At 29.7% G+C, this 17,662-nt stretch overlaps 1 protein-coding gene across 1 annotated transcript; it reads left to right on the top strand.

Moving 5' to 3' along the window:
- The first annotated feature begins 11,697 nt into the window (after nt 1-11,697).
- Nucleotides 11,698-17,662, top strand: LOC124831526 (respiratory burst oxidase homolog protein B-like). Its single transcript, XM_047305540.2, has 12 exons — nt 11,698-12,826; nt 12,938-13,097; nt 14,036-14,084; nt 14,315-14,428; nt 14,925-15,353; nt 15,460-15,846; nt 15,951-16,046; nt 16,137-16,252; nt 16,364-16,466; nt 16,561-16,634; nt 16,710-17,224; nt 17,308-17,662. The coding sequence occupies exons 1-12, from the start codon at nt 12,283-12,285 to the stop codon at nt 17,415-17,417; spliced, it is 2,697 nt and encodes an 898-aa protein (XP_047161496.1). The 5' UTR covers nt 11,698-12,282; the 3' UTR covers nt 17,418-17,662.

Genomic DNA, 17,662 nt, shown 5'->3' with positions numbered 1-17,662 from the left:
TTACTTAATTCTGAATGGTTATATTTATTTACTTTTACAATAACTATCTTAATTGACCTGGTAATAGTAACTAACTTAAATTCATTAATTATAATTGTGAGGAATAGTGTTATGTGTTGGAGTAAGAAGTAGTCTATTGTGAATTCAGATACGAAGAAATACAGGTTGGTATTTTGATGCATACTTTCTTACTTTATGCATTGTTAGAGATAATTTTTATCTATTAAGCACATAAAAATATAGAAATTTTTAATAGAAAAAAATTTAATTTTTTATTGTCATTATAATAGGTGGAAACAAATTTTGAAGTGATTTAAACATATAATTTAAATAACTTAAAATGAATAAAAATATAATGTTTATAAAATGAATAAAAATATAATTTAAATTTTAAATAACTTAATTAATAGATTAAAATTTAAATCAATTCAAATAAGGAAATATAAATAAACATTTTGTATGTAAGAATATAATTAAAAAGAAATCATTAAAATGCGGGATTTTTTTTTTGTATTCTTACAAACAATTTTTTTATTTTATTTAATTTACTTAAAATTAATTAATTCTATTTAACTTTTACAAAATCACTCACTCTAGTCTTCAAAATTAGACTATATATTTTTATTCAACTTATATAACTGTTTATGATTGATACAAATTAAAAAAAAAAATCTTAATTTATTATTTATTCTAGAATAATGAGGACTAATGATAGTTTAATATACTTAATCTAATGAATTTCTTAAAAGTAATAATTAATATTCTAAATATTTCTTACTAACTAAGAAAATAATATCCAAGAAAATTTTCAAAAATATCACATATCATATCATGACACTTGTCACTTAAATTTATTGCTCCCACTTCTTCTTTAACTTGTATTACTTTATTTGATTTTCATGTTCTTATTGAGTCTTATTTTTCTTTCTTCTTCTTTTTCTTCAACATTTGATCTTATTTGGTCCTTCATCATGTTCTTGTTCAATTCTAATTTTTATTTTTCTTTATTCACATTTCTTTGTGTCTCATGGTGTTTTGAGATGTTTATTATGTTATTATTCTTAGCTTCGTTTTTTAATTTTCATAGTATGTGTTTTTAGTTATCGTTTGGATGGACGGGTTGGATGAGCTGAATGAGTTGGATGATTGGATGGAATAATCGAGCTAACAAGATAGACAGGATGGTCGGTCATATCAGAATGAAAAGGTTGACAAAATTATCAGGATTGATTGGCTAACAAGGATGACCAACATGGACAGGCTCCCAGGGATGGAACATGCTGACTGGATTGTTGTGATGTGATAGATGGATTCCAACAATGGACGAACTGACGGGATGAACGGACTGCCGATCTGGTCTGGATAGTTGAGATGGACAATCAAGATGGTTAAGCTGACCAGATGGTTGGGATGGACGAGTCAACCGAGATGGCGTGATGGTCGGACTGACGGCTTAGATGGACAAGCTGGACGGGCTGGTCAATCTAGCTAAGATGGACGGTCTGGCGGGGATGGTCGGACTCCAAAATACCTCCAAAACATGTTCTTTTGCATTCAATGAATTAAATCACATGATAATGTTTCTTGGATTGACCTAACTTAACCTTTATACTACATTACTTGAGGAAAAACTTAGTTTTATTTAATAATGTTTGTGTGACACAAAAAGTCATCTATCAATGATCGGAATGTACAGGATGAACGGGTTGATGGGATAGCCAAAATGGACTAACTGACGGGATGACCAAAATAGACGAAATGATCAAGATGGACCAAATTGACGAGATGACTGACTAAGCTATATCTAATTTGATTTCTTTTGTCATCTTTAAAAAGAATAATCCATCCAGAATCAAGAGAGTAGTGATTAACAACACTGTTTTAATACGAGTTCCTCTTACTTGTGGTGTAAAACATATATAAGAAAACTAATTGGAAAAAATATAAATTATAGTTGAAATGCAATTGTGAAGCATATAATCGTTTTGCTCTTGACCGTTTCTAACGCGCTTTACGCCGTCTCTTTGAAGGGGTCATTAGTGGTTGTCCTTTTCACAAAAGTCGAAAAACAAATCTAAATATGTAATGATTTCAAGTTCCATCCAAGATCATACTCACATTATCAACACTGTCATTAGTGTGTCTTTCGCTTTTTTCTTCTCAGCTTCTTAATTTCATCCTATCTACACTCCATTTAGACAACTTCCAATAAGTACAACAACCTCTTCAATTCTTCTATTATGTTTCCCACAAAATTTAACACACAAAAATGGTTGTTTGGTTTAAGAAAAACTATTAATTTAATCACAAACTGACTCAGACGCAGAGAATGTTGACTTTCCAACACAATACGCGCAAAACTACACCTTCTGAATTTTCATCCCGCTTTCACCTTATCATTCAAATAATTTGTTTCAGTAATTTTGTCGAACATTCAGTAAACGTTTACCGAATAGATTTATCAATAATGAAATTTGATTAAAATTTATATAAGATGGTTGAAGATGTTATATTGATTAAAGATAAAATAAAATTATACTAGATGTACTATGAATAAAGATTGAGTTAAGTTTAAATTTTATTTTTTATTGTAATTATGTCTTAAAAATATTGGTTATTAGTTATACGTGTTTTTGGATTATTATTGAATATTAAAACATTTAAAATATATTTTAATAAAATTTGTTATTTGTTAAATTTATCTATCATTATTATTATTATTGTTGAACATAATAATTATCTGAAACTTATCATTAATTGTTTGTTGGATTTATCTTATTAGTATTATCATATCATTATTAAATCATAATAAGATTAATTATTTGTTGAATCTATTGCATTACTATTATCATATTATTATTAAATTTAATTTCATATTTAAAATTTATATATCTAAATAGAAGGATAGGTAGAAAATTTTATATTATCTAAATATAATTAAAAAAATTATCACATATAAATAAGTGTGTACATAATTTCACAAATTGATTTTATAAATTGGAAAACTTAAATTTAATATTTAAAGAAAGATGATATTAATATCTCTTTTAATTTAAAACTTACATGAAATTTGTAGTCTTCTATTTTATTGATCAACTTTCTCATATTCAACCTGAAACTTAAATTCACTTAAATTTTGTAAGTATGAAAATGTTAATAAGACATTATCATAACATCATTTCTTATATTCAACCATAGCACTGAACAGGAAGGTGAAAGAAATATGTATCTGTCTTTCCTATATGATGGTGAAGAAGAATACGATAATGCAATCTGTCTTTAGTGTGACAAGGAAAAATAAAAATTGGTATTTAATGAATAAGTTGAAGTATAAGTGATAGATAAAGGCAATTGAGGATGTTAATTCTAGAGTCTTAGAAATATATTTTATGTTATGGAGTCTTAATTCTAGAGTTTCGGTTGGTGTGTGAACGGAGATACCATGTACCAAGCTGTTTTCCTATTAATACTTTTTCACACGGTCAATGCATACAAGTCCAATGGGTTGTTACCCAACCTTTCACAAGTACCACAGTAATTACGTATATTAATTTCTAAATCAAACTATCAAACACATTCATCGTAAATTAAATTATTTTATTTAGGGTGCCTTGCTACGCTTCGTAAGCAGATATTCTATCTTTGAAATAATACACACATCTATATATAAATTAAATATATGTAATATTCAATCCCACGAGTAAACGTTTTCAATGGTCAATGTTCAAAATTTCCTATATACCAAACCATAAACTTTACTTTAATCAATCTTATCCTAACTAATGTTTTGCTGAACCGTTACTTATTATATTACAATTTAGTGAGAATGGTTTCACAATATTATAGAACTGCTAGACTACATTTTGGGGAGATTCTAACTCAGTTTCACACAAAAACTCTGTTTTTTAATATATTTTATTATTCTAAAAAATAGTATATATATGTAATCTCTTTAAAATTGGTGAGTTCTAATTTTGGTTCTAATAGGAGAGGAACCAGAAAGCTTTAATAAATAAACTATTTCACAACTATTTTTAAAAATATTAATTGAAATATTATATTAATATGAGAATAATAAATATAAATATAGATAAAATTTGAAATAAAATAATAATATATATATATAGTTTTTCATATTATATACACATCTTCAAATACGATTCCATTTTCTAAATATATTTTTTCTTTTATTTACAGCGGTCAAAATACGAATGACATTACTCTTTACCGTATGTTTAACAAATCATATCTATTATGAATTAAATATTTTATTTATAAACTCTTTGAACGTGTGTAATGCGAGATACGTGCGGTCGCAGAGCTAAGTTATTTAAAGGGATGATTAATGCATGTTTAATAGTGTTTTTGTCGAACATTGTTAATATATAGTAATTGTTTTATTAAATTAACTACAATGAATTCTAAATAACTTTTATAATTTTTAACTAGTTCAAACTCATTTAAGAATAGTGAATTGATTCATAATACCGTTGTAATATATAATACATTTCACTAATACATGATAAATTCAGTTAAAAGTTTTCTTGTACAATGATAAATTAAAAAAGTTGAGTATTGTAACAAAATCTAAAATAATGTATTCTTAATTAATTCAGTTAAAAGTTTTCTTGTACAATGATAAATTAAAAAAGTTGAGTATTGTAACAAAATCTAAAATAATGTATTCTTAATTAATTTTTTTTATGATTGATTAGTTATTTAAGTTGACCTATTATTTATATATATATATATATATATATATATATATATATATATATATATATATATATATATATATATATATATATATTTAAGGTAAGAGAAAGATGTAAATTTTAATATACTTTAAAAACAAACATAATAATTCAATAAGAAGAAATTATATGAAATATGTTTTTCTCGGATAATGAGTATAAACCTTTAAATATGTGACAAAATTTGATGGGTTGAACAATTTTGATGTGTACTTCTGAGGATTGAAATGTAGGGAGAGATTCACTTATAAAAAAAATTCTTTGACATTAAGTTAATAAGAGAGTTTAAATCTTTTGGGTAAAAGAGATAGTGAATAAGAGTGATTGTTTATTTTCTTGAAAATACCATTTGTATTTATAGGATTTCTAAATTTTATGGCTTATTATGTGATAAAAACATATAGTATCAACTGGTATCAAACAATATCAATAAAAATAATAACTTACCATATATGTGATAATTAACAAAATAATCATAATAATGTATATCTTACCTGATTAACCAAATATTATATAGATAGATGGTATTAAAGAATAGGATAATGATACTTTGACAACATTTTAACATCATCTACGTGTTATTCTGTGATTGGTCCATGTTGGTGTTTATGATTATTATTATTGATTGTAGAGTAATTTTGGACAAATCATAGAAAGACACGTAGATGATATTAAAATGTTGTCAAAAAAAATGTTGCTAAAGTATCATTATCCTAAAGAATATCATAACGTAATCAAATTATCGAGATTTGATTATATATTCTATTAATATATGAACATTTACGCCAACAAATATATCTTAAAATGTTATATAATCACTTTAGGACACAATAATGTTGAATAGATCTTGTTGGGCCGCATCACTTAACATATTTGTTGGACCGAGTATGTTCACAAGCCCCACAAGCTCGAAAGTATGATTAGCAAACATGAAATACCTGTTGTGGTTATAACTGACCATTTGGTCAAATTGTAGTTGGTTTCATGTTTGCCAATGGATTGGTCGTTTGGTCTAACTCTACGTGGTTGTCTTTGACTTTTTTTCTTAAAATATGACCATGTAAATATTAAAAAAAAATCCAAAGTATTTTTGTCACCTAAATAAATGATGTAGGAATTCTTCTTCGAGAATGGTACAACAACCCAATATGTCTAAGTTAATTAGAAACATAATAGCATTTTGTAGGGGTGAGCAAATAAAACTGAACTGCACTGTACTACTAAAATTTGTACTGAACTAAAATTTAATTTGTCTAAACTGAACCGAAATGTAAAACAGTTCAAACAAACTGAACTGAACTGAACTATTTTTTGTTTTATTAAACTTGACTAAACTGAACTATACTAAATTGTACTAAACTACAATATAAACTACTATACTAATTTTAAATTGAATTGTACTAATTTTAACACTGCCCTAGTTTTTATTAAGCACTTTTCTTCAAACTTTTCCACTTTCTTGAACCGCCACAAACACATACAACTATAATTATAAAAGTTTATTAAAAAAAAATTAATTATTTAAATTTTTTAAATGGTAGCCGTCTGATACCCTGAAATAACGCGATAATTATATTAAACAAATTATTAAAGTAACTTTTTAATTGAAATTGAAAAGTATAACAATGCATGTTCTTGAAGTTTTTAACTGATAGGTCCATTAAATGAAAAATATTTAAATTTTATTAAAAAAATATTATGATTCTATAAATATTTTTTTATTTAACATTTTTTCTTTAAATATTTTTGAAGAATTCGTTTATTTGATTGTAGATGAGAGTTTTTTAGAAAATCTATTATCTACTATAATATAAAAAAAATACTAAAAATTTATTTTAATATTTATTTTATTTTATTCATAAGTGTCTTACAAATTAATTTTTTAATCATTTGATATTATTATTTTTTATTTTATTTATATTTCTTTTATTATTATATGTGTATGGAAATTATTTTATTTTTTATTTATTTATTTTATTTTTTGTTTTGTTTTTTTTATTTATATTTATTTTTTCATGAATATTATTACTCTTTTATATTTATTTATTTTTAATTTTTTATTTATATTTTTTTATATGTGTATATAATTTATTTTATCTTTTTATCTACTTATTTTATTTTAAAATAATTTTTTATTTATATTTATTTTGTTGCCTCATAAAATTGTTTTATTAATAAATTATTTATTATTTATATTTTATTATGTAAAAATTAAACTAATATTTATTAATTATTATAATATAATAAAAGATGATACTAGAAAAGTTACTCTTAGTAAACGTTTGTTAATTTTTTTGTCATTTGATATTTCTATAATATTAATTATTTTTTCTATATTACTATTTTTTTATGATATTTCATTATATAGTCATTTAATAAAATTTAATGTTAAAAAATATATTTTAGTTTTAGAATGTAAAATAATATCATTTAAAAATAATAATATTGATATTTATTTTTAAGTTAGTTGATTTTTAAAATAAATAATTATTTTAGTACGTGTGCTTACACACATTTTAATATCATTAAAAGTTTTTTTTAAATATATTTTGACATATTTAATAATATGTTAAAAAATATAATATTTTTAAAGTATTATTTTTTTTATATAGTCTTTTTTCTTTTATGATTTCTATTACTTAATCATTTAATAAAATTAAATTTTAAAAAAATATATTTTACTTTTATTTCTTAAAATAATATTATTTAAAAAGTAATATATGTTTATTGATAAAAAAATTATAAAAATTTGTGATAAAAAAATTTTGTCTTAAAAAATTCATTATTAATCTTTTATGTGGTTTCTTTTATTAATATTTTATTATTAAATAACGTTTTCTTGGCAAGACGAAGCAGTTGAACGGAAATTAGAGAAAAAGAAAGAGTAGATACAGTTCTCGTAGTTAACTGAATCGAAAATGTTATAAGTTTAATTTTTAAAAATTAAACCATAAAACAGTATACTGAACTTTTAGTAAAAGTGGATCAGTCTTTTTTAGTATAATATAGTATAATTAACTATAATGTAGTACAGATCAACTATTTTTGTCCAACCCTAGCATTTTACATTCATTTTCATATTATGATCCTTGTTTACGCTACATTTAAGTAAAGATAGATCCAAAAACATAATTGCAGGAATATAGTATGTGATGATATAAAAGTAAATTAGCAAAAGTATATAGTTATTATGGCTACATATAAGAAATATATATGTGATAAACTAATTAATAATGTTATGATAATTAATCTCAAGAGCTATGCAAGAGGTGAATGTTACATATAAGAAATATATATGTGATAAACTAATTAATAATGTTATGATAATTAATCTCAAGAGGTATGCAAGAGGTGAATGTTATAATAAGTTCACTTATTTATTGATAGTGTGTGTACAACTTGTATTGATAAAATCTATATCATGTAATATTTTTCACATTACTTGGTTATGATAACTTCCTAATTAAGGGTGTTGCAGTTAATGCAAGTTGTAGATTTCTACTACAGGTATGAAAGTAAAACCACCGTACCTCAACATAGTAAATGTTTTTCCTTGCCACGAAGAAACTTGTACGGTCCACGATTTATACGTTAAAATAAGTCAAATAGTGATAATGGATAAGGTTATTTATTTAAATATTGCTATTTTATTTGTGACTTTGATGAATATTTGTTATGTTTAATTATCTGCTTATTTTATAGTAATATTTTTTTGAACATGTAATGAAAGTTTTAAGATGTGGTAATTTTAATTTGAGCTGTAATATTTAAAAAAAGGTAATTTTTTACGCAGAAAAATCTTTAAAAGTACTAGTGTAGATAAAAAATATTGTTTGACATAAATTAATGTTTGGGTCTTTTTAACAGATAAATTTAATTAGAAAAACATATTTTTCATATCCTGTATTTTTATCTCCTTATTTATATGAGATGAATAGGATAGTAATAAAGTTAGACAATAGATATAAGAGTGTGCAAGTAAAATTTTTGAAGAAATAAAGACACTCGTGTTAGGGGATTATATATAAGCTTTTAGAATAACTTTACTCTATTTTGCATATAAAATATTACTACACAAACTTGTAGAACCATGTCGAAGATTATGAGAGGTGTATCATAATTAGAGTTGAGTTGACAATTAACATTGATTTAAAAATATTTATTTTATTTTTTTCACTAATAATATTTTTTAAAATTCAATTTCTCAGTTTAAAAAAAACATATTAGTGGAAAAGATAATTCATGATGATTTATTATGATTGATGTAGTTCACTTGTCATAATAAGTTGATCCATGACATTTTTTGAAATAATAAATAAAGAGAAAAATTTTATTATGACAAGTGTAGTGGACTTGTCATAGTAAGTGAGACGCGACGACACAAATGTAATTATGTTGAAAACTATTATGTTATTTTTAGGAAGACTTGTAATAGTAAGACTTTACCATCACTGTTAATTAATCATAATATTTTTAAATCCCTAATTTTTGGAATTCTCATGTTTCGCAATCGGTCCACTCTCAATCTTTCATTCTCAACTTTTCTCACACACAGTCGCTGTCCAGTTTGTTCTCACACAGTGGCGTCGTTGTCTCCCCTTCGTAGCACTGTCATCTACCATAGTTGCAACATCGTTCCCTTTGTCTCGCACAATGGTGCCTCGTCTTCCATTGTCGCTTCTCGACTTTTATTGTTGTGTTTTTAGGTATAAGCATAACTGAAGTCAAATGTCCTCACAATTATGAGTAGGTAGTGTATTTCCATCTATAAGCTTTTCATTCAACGACACCAATAATTATGTGAAACTCTCATCTGTTCACTCATTAGTCTTAACACTATTCACAATCATGTGAACATAGTTGAACTAACATATAACAAAAGTCTCTACAACAGATAAACATCATCTCACACATACGCGGTTAGGCAAAAGCTTATGCGTCAAGTTGTGAATCATTTGCTGTAATTTGTCTTCTTCCAATCGATCTTCCATGGTGGAATCAACAACATGTTCAGTTTAGGAGACAACTGGAAAGTCTATTACTTTGTCATGCCATATCCATGTCATATAACTTCGAAGGAAACCATCACAAGTAAGGTGTTCTCTAATTTCGATTGCATTCAACTTTCTTCCATTAAAATAGTTGACACAAAGACATTTAAATTTCACTTCATCACCACTTATACCCTTATTACGTTGTGAAAATTACATAGATTCTTCTAGTCATTTTTCATACTCATCATTAATACTTGGTGAATTAATCCAATCTTGATTGATCATACGTATATATTGAAATTATGTGAATAATATCAGTAATCTCTAAATTAATGATCACCTCTCACTTTAGTATTTAAGGTCATATTTTATCCCATTCAAGAATATTGACTTTTTATTTATTGGTACATATCAATTTTAAATAAGATATCTTAAATTTCACAAAATTTTTGTCAATATTTTGAATTGGATTTTAAGTTACATGAAATTAAAGTGATTATCAATCACAATCAAATATGCACCCAAAGATCAATATAAAATACAATTGGTAAATATTTATAAAATTTTAGACATGTATATTAAAATATATATATACTAATAAACTAAGAAAAAATGATTAGTCTTCTTAAATTGTCCAACCGAACAATTCAAGATTTAATACATATAAATTATTAATATTGTCTCCTCTTATATTAATTATTAAAAGATACAATTTCGTAAAAAACTCACAGACAGTATCCAATTTTTGTATTGAATCTCAAACAAAAAACTAGGACTAACTCAATGTAACAACAATCTCAAATGAATAAAATTTAAACATATAATTAACCAATCTTAAGTAGATAAATAATTCAACATATCAAACATACAAAAATATTCACAACATATTAAAAATATATAAAATGATAGGAACCACAACAATGGAGCTTATTTTCGAAGCAAGTAAAACATAACCTACAAAATGCCACCAGAAAGCAATACCATGGACATGAATGGCCGACAAAATGCGTGTGAAGAAAAACGCGATAGAAATGGAAGAATGCGAATATTGGCTTCGAAAATGATGAAAAAAAATGTAAGTGTTGGCTTTGAAAATGGTGAAGAAGAAGAAGAAAATGACTTTGAAAGTGGCGAGAATGGAGCAACAATGATGGAGAACACAACTTTTTTTATAGTGAATATGTGAAAAGGGATGAGGGAAGAAGAGAACACAACTTCTTTATAGTGAGGCAATGATATAGAAAAATAACGAGTGTAAAATTTGATAAGGATTAACCTATGTAGATGTTTAAGTTTCGATTTTTAAATAAAAAATAATAATGACATTTTTAAAATTGAGAACTTTTATGAATAATACCATCGAAAATCCAAATATATATAGGTTTGGATTTTGTTAGAATGAAAATTTAAAGATTTTTAAGAATTTAAAAAATGGTATCGCATTTTTATATTTATTTTCATTAAATCCGAGATGAAGTTAAATGAAATTATTTTCACCAGTGCAATGCTTTTCTTTATATCAATTAGTTAACGTAAACTTGCAATCAGCGAAGTGTTTTCTTTTTACGTATATTACCTGATAATAATTATCCTAATTAATAAAGTTATTCTAATTGATTGTTGTTATTTTACGTCTGGCTTTTGCCGAATATTAGTTACATTTAATTATGAGTTTATTGAAAAGAAGTATTATACTTGGGTTTGCAATGAAAAATTTATGAATATGTTTATACCGTGGTAACTTAATTTTGAGTTGTGGTATTTAAAGAGATGGATGTCTAACATTATGAAGATCAAAGAATACGTAATACATGGAGACCAAAACACGAGGGAATTTTTGTCTTTTCTTGGAGGCAGCAAAGAGATGAGGGCTAAAGGAAAGAAAGCATTATTCTTATATTATATTGCTGTGAAGTTCTGTTTGGCTAGCACAAAAGCGGTGTTGAGTAATTTTTGTTAAAAGATAAAACGACAAACAGAACTTACAACATGATCTGAAATAAAGAAGTTGCATCATTGACTTTTAATGTAACCATAGAATTGTGTCGCTTTCGGTCCTCTGCCCTACCGCAATATTTTGTTGGAAAGCTTATCTTGGCACTCGAAAGTGGAATTTGCAGTGAAAAAATAAGAAGAAAATGCAACTTCTTAACGATTTCTATACGTAAGAAATAGGTTTTGGTTTGAACACGAGAAGAAGGGTTTGAATCCCAACAACTCTATTCCGTGTGTGTCCGTCAACTAACACGCCCAAAAGAAAACCAGATGAAGAATATCCACTGCGCCCCTTGATTCACCTCCCCCATTATTTGACTTACATATCAATCCCACCTCCCATTTTATATATCATTTTTCTACCTTTTCCTCTCTCTTTTGCATTATATAAACTTCCACACTCTCCCCTCACTCCAATTTCTCACCTTATATTTCCCCAAAATCTCTTCACCAACCCTTCAATACAATTCTCATTCAAAACATACAAATATTTACCATTTTTTTGTTTACATTCATCGTCATAGTATAGGTTGGGAGTGATGCCAGACAAGAGTGGAAACATGGAGATTCACGAAAACCAACAAGATTCATGGTCGGAGACGGAGAGCATCGGAAGCCGAGGCATGCAAGTGGGCTTCAGTGGGCCTCTCAGCGGGCCTTTGAGCGGGCCTTTAGTTACCACCAGCCACAAGAGGAACGGCAGCAAGAACAAGAGCGCCAGGTTTAAGGACGACGACGAGATGGTGGAGATAACGCTCGACGTCCGCGACGACGCCGTTTCCGTCCAGAACATCCGCGGCGGTGACTCCGAGACCGCCTTCCTCGCCAGCCGCCTCGAGATGAGGCCCTCCTCCTTCTCCGGCCGCCTCAGACAGGTGTCACGCGAACTCAAACGCATGACCTCTAACAAGGCCTTCGATAAAGTTGACCGTAGCAAATCCGGTGCTGCTCGCGCCCTGCGCGGTCTCAAGTTCATGACCAAAAGCGCTGCAGGTGCAGAAGGTTGGTCACTGGTTGAGAAACGCTTCGATGACTTGGCCATTGACGCAAAATTGCCCAAGACTCGCTTTAGCCAGTGCATAGGTATCACATACACACATTAGTCAAACTATCATCTACAACAGCACTTAATAATAAACTCGTTTTCAGAAATTAGTTCTTTTCCTGGAACTAATTAGTTTTGATGACGACCAGGGATGACGGAGTCGAAGGAGTTTGCCGGTGAGTTATTCGACGCATTAGCTCGCCGCCGGGGAATTACATCATCTTCCGTAACGAAGAACGAGTTGCGTGAGTTTTGGGAGCAAATTACCGATAACAGTTTTGATTCACGGCTTCAGACCTTTTTCGACATGTAAGACTCATGATCAGCATCTCTTCTACTATGTATTATTTAATTCTGATTTCATTTTCATCTGGAAGCTCATGTTGTTATAGTTTAAAAATATCTAACAAATAATTCAACAGCTCATTGTTTTGCTTTTGTAGTGAAAAACTACTTGTTTAGGATATGGATGCCAGAAGATATTTATTTAATTTGCTAATTTAATTAGGCAACACGAAAGAGACGGATTTTGTCTGCTTCCACAAATGGCCCAAATTCTATATAGAAATGTTTCTTGGTTGGACTATTGATGTCAAAGTAGGGCGTTCGGTTTTCAAATATTTATTATGTAGAAAATCATTTCCCTTGGTCATTTTTTTCTCTGTAAGACTTCCGAATATCGTTACCGCGTTTAGTGGAATCTTCATGTGAAGTCATTTGTCGTAATATAATATCGTGTGTTAATTACTTGATTAAATGTGTTATCTGGGATATGATAAGAAAATGTTATGACGATGTTGTGGATAGCGATCCATAAAAGAATGCTAATCCCATGCAACTGTTTCGTGTGTAACTAAAATTATTTGAAGTCACAATTTCTTTGTTGGAGTCAGTAATTTGCTTTGATGACTATGTACAGTTTTTCTACGTATCAATGACATCCGTGAAACCTTTTGTTTTACTTTTCCAACCGTTTCAATTGTTTGACTCACTATTCAAGTTTCCCACAAACAAATTGGAGTGATGATAAATGATCGAATACAAATAAACATTGTCATGTGTGCATAACCAAGGTTAGGTGACTATAAAATGAATATAAATGGAAAGCAGCTCTATTTGAAGAATTTATGTATGCATATCACAGTAAATAAACAATAATAATACTTTTAAGCCAGACGTAAGAAATATTACATCACTGATTAGGTCTACATGCACTTATGGTTACTGATAAACCTAAATCATGTCAGGGTGGACAAAGATGCTGACGGACGAATCAATGAAGAAGAAGTAAAAGAGGTAAGAGTCTATTATCCAATAAAGAATTCCCAAAAAAACAAATTCTTTTACTTTTATTGGATATATACGGATAGTCTAGAGAAAAAGACAATTATTACAGAGACCGTTAAATGCCCAATGGCTCCTGATTAAAACTTTATTTTTCAATGATTTAGATTGTTTATTTTATTTTATTTTTTAATTTGGAGACTTGTGGAGACGTGAACATAGTTTTATGCTTGATTTTGCAGATTATCACCTTAAGCGCTTCAGCTAATAAGTTGTCAAAGTTACAAGAACGTGCAGAGGAATATGCTGCCCTTATCATGGAGGAGCTGGATCCGGACAACTTTGGATACATTGAGGTTTATATTTTACATTCATAAATACAAAACAAAATAAGTTAATCAGCTTGAAAATGGTTTAATGGTCGTGTTCATATGTTTATGCTTTGAGGTTTATCTTTTGTCATTGTTTTTTATATTCCTACGTTCGGTTGGTAGGCTGCATTATTGGCCTCTGGTACTGGGTGCTTTTTCTTTTGGTCAATTGGGTTGTTTTTTCTTTTTGCTGAAAATTTTAGCACCCAATGGTGGAGAAGACGCGTGTTTAGCACCTTCAGTGGGTGAAGCCCATCCAATATTGGACCAGCGGCTGCACTTCTACATGATATAAAAATAATTTGTTGACAGTATAAACACCACTTCGTAATCCATTTTTAAGGGTAATATAGTTATTAATTAAAAGTAATTAAAGAGTAAAACGATAAATATGAAGTGGGTATAAAAATTATTAAGTGTTACAGTATTCCGATACTGTTATGAAAAATGTTACCTGACGTAAAGCTGTGGTGTGATGCAGTTGTACAACTTGGAAACGCTGCTTCTGCAAGCGCCAGCACAATCAACCCACATAACCACGGATAGTAGGGTGCTGAGCCAAATGCTGAGCCAGAGATTAGTCCCTACGAAAGAGTACAACCCCGTCAAACGTGGATTTAGGGCGGTGTCATACTTCGTGCAGGACAATTGGAAACGCCTTTGGGTCATAGCCTTGTGGCTTTCCATTTGCGCTGGTCTATTCACTTGGAAGTTCATCCAATACAAGCACCGCGCGGTGTTCCATGTCATGGGCTACTGTGTCACAGTGGCTAAGGGGGGCGCAGAAACAACCAAGTTCAACATGGCCTTGATCTTGTTGCCTGTATGCAGAAACACCATCACTTGGCTCAGAAGCAGGACCAAACTAGGAGCAATAATTCCCTTTGATGACAACATCAACTTTCACAAGGTAAACAAAACAAGACCCTCGTACAAAAACAAATTATACTGGTTATCATTTTTTGATTAAATTCTACTACCAGTACTATTACTTACTTGAACATTTATATATACAGGTTGTAGCCTTCGGCATTGCAATTGGTGTAGGATTGCATGCGATTTCACATCTCACGTGCGATTTCCCAAGGTTGTTGCATGCCACGGACGCAGAATACGAGCCCATGAAGCCATTTTTTGGGGATGATAGACCCAATAACTATTGGTGGTTTGTGAAAGGAACTGAGGGATGGACTGGGGTGTTGATGGTGGTGCTTATGGCTATAGCTTTCATTTTGGCACAACCATGGTTCCGAAGGAACAGGCTAAATCTCCCTAAATCCCTCAAGAAGCTCACCGGTTTCAATGCCTTTTGGTACTCCCACCACCTTTTTGTAATCGTCTATGTGCTTTTCATCATTCACGGATACTTCCTATACCTTAGCAAAAAATGGTACAAGAAAACGGTACGTGCATGGTCTCTCTCACACATGAACCTCTCTATCCATTCTTCCCTTTTTTCTTGCAAATCCTCTTTATTGATGTTTTTTCTTAATTGGTTACACGACAGACATGGATGTATCTCGCCGTTCCCATGATACTATACGGATGCGAAAGGCTACTTCGCGCGTTTAGATCTCGCCACAAATCTGTGAGAATTCTCAAGGTGCGTATATTTTCAAAAACTTCACTCCATCTCTGCTTTGATATATATCAATTGTTTTACTAAATGAAATTTTAACAAAAAATATTCCAGGTTGCTGTGTACCCAGGAAATGTTCTAGCATTGCATGTGTCTAAACCACAAGGATTTAAGTACTCTAGTGGACAGTATATATATGTTAACTGTTCAGATGTTTCCCCATTTGAATGGTATGCACCCAATTCAAGTTCTTTATTTTTTCATATATATAACAGCTATTACCAGGATGGTGATCATGAACAAAGTTAATTTAATTATGTGGCATTGATATCTATTTGTAGGCATCCCTTTTCTATTACATCAGCTCCGGGAGATGACTACGTGAGTGTTCACATTCGAACTTTAGGTGATTGGACATCACAACTGAAAGCTGTTTTCGCCAAGGTAAATTTTGCATAACATTTTTATTTTTTGTTTTGCGAATTAATCCTCTGATGACATGGCTGATCATCGAACATTCTATACATGGCTTATGCAGGCATGTCAACCAGCAAACGATGGCCAAAGTGGTCTTCTACGAGCTGATATGCTACAAGGCAACAACAAACCAAGGTATGTTTAGCTGTCTTAAAAATGTCATTTTAAATGTGTGGTAAAAGAGATATGTAACCATGAACAAAATTTCAGGATGCCAAGGCTATTAATTGATGGACCATACGGAGCTCCGGCACAAGACTACAAAAACTATGACGTGATCCTTCTTGTGGGGCTTGGAATCGGTGCCACCCCTTTGATCAGCATACTGAAAGACGTGCTAAACAATATCAAGCAAAATCAAGACGTAGAAGAAGGAGTGGTGGAAAGTGGCGTTAAGGACAACAAGAGAAAAGCTTTTGCCACGAAGCGAGCTTATTTCTACTGGGTTACCCGTGAGGAAGGTTCCTTTGAATGGTTTAAAGGGGTGATGAATGAGGTGGCAGAGAATGACAAGGAAGGAGTCATTGAGCTTCACAATTACTGCACAAGTGTATACGAAGAAGGAGACGCTCGGTCAGCTTTGATCACTATGCTTCAATCCCTTCACCATGCCAAAAGTGGTGTGGATATAGTATCGGGAACAAGGGTAAAGACGCATTTTGCAAGACCAAACTGGCGCAATGTCTTTAAACATACAGCCCTCAAACACCCTGACAAAAGAGTTGGTAAGTGTTATATTGATTTTGTTTTCAATTTGATTCCTGAGACGTTTACTCACCTAACTTTGCATCTGCTGCGATATTTTCAGGTGTTTTTTACTGTGGGGCGCATGGATTGGTTGGGGAACTGAAAAGGCTTTCTCTGGACTTTTCCAGGAAAACCAGCACCAAGTTCGATTTTCACAAAGAAAATTTTTAGATTCTTTTCACTTATGTTGATATTGTTTTTTGGTAAATGTATTCATATATAGATTATAGTTGGATTATTTTTTGTTGTAGCGGTGGTATATAGCTAGCTGCATTATGATACATGGAATTTACATGTATCTAGAAGTTGTATTTTCTTTTTAAGTAGTGTGTAGTCCTGATATGTTGGTCTTTCATACTATCACTTCAAATGGTTACTGTAATTGTTTTGTAATATAAGCCAAACTTCTTAGTTTA

This window comes from Vigna umbellata, chromosome 8 (genome assembly GCF_029865625.1).
Source record: "Vigna umbellata cultivar VRB3 chromosome 8, Vumbellata_1.0, whole genome shotgun sequence".
In the NCBI taxonomy this organism is placed as follows: domain Eukaryota; kingdom Viridiplantae; phylum Streptophyta; class Magnoliopsida; order Fabales; family Fabaceae; genus Vigna; species Vigna umbellata.
The sequence above is the reverse complement of the archived record's forward strand: the minus strand, read 5'-3'. Positions and strand labels throughout refer to the sequence as shown.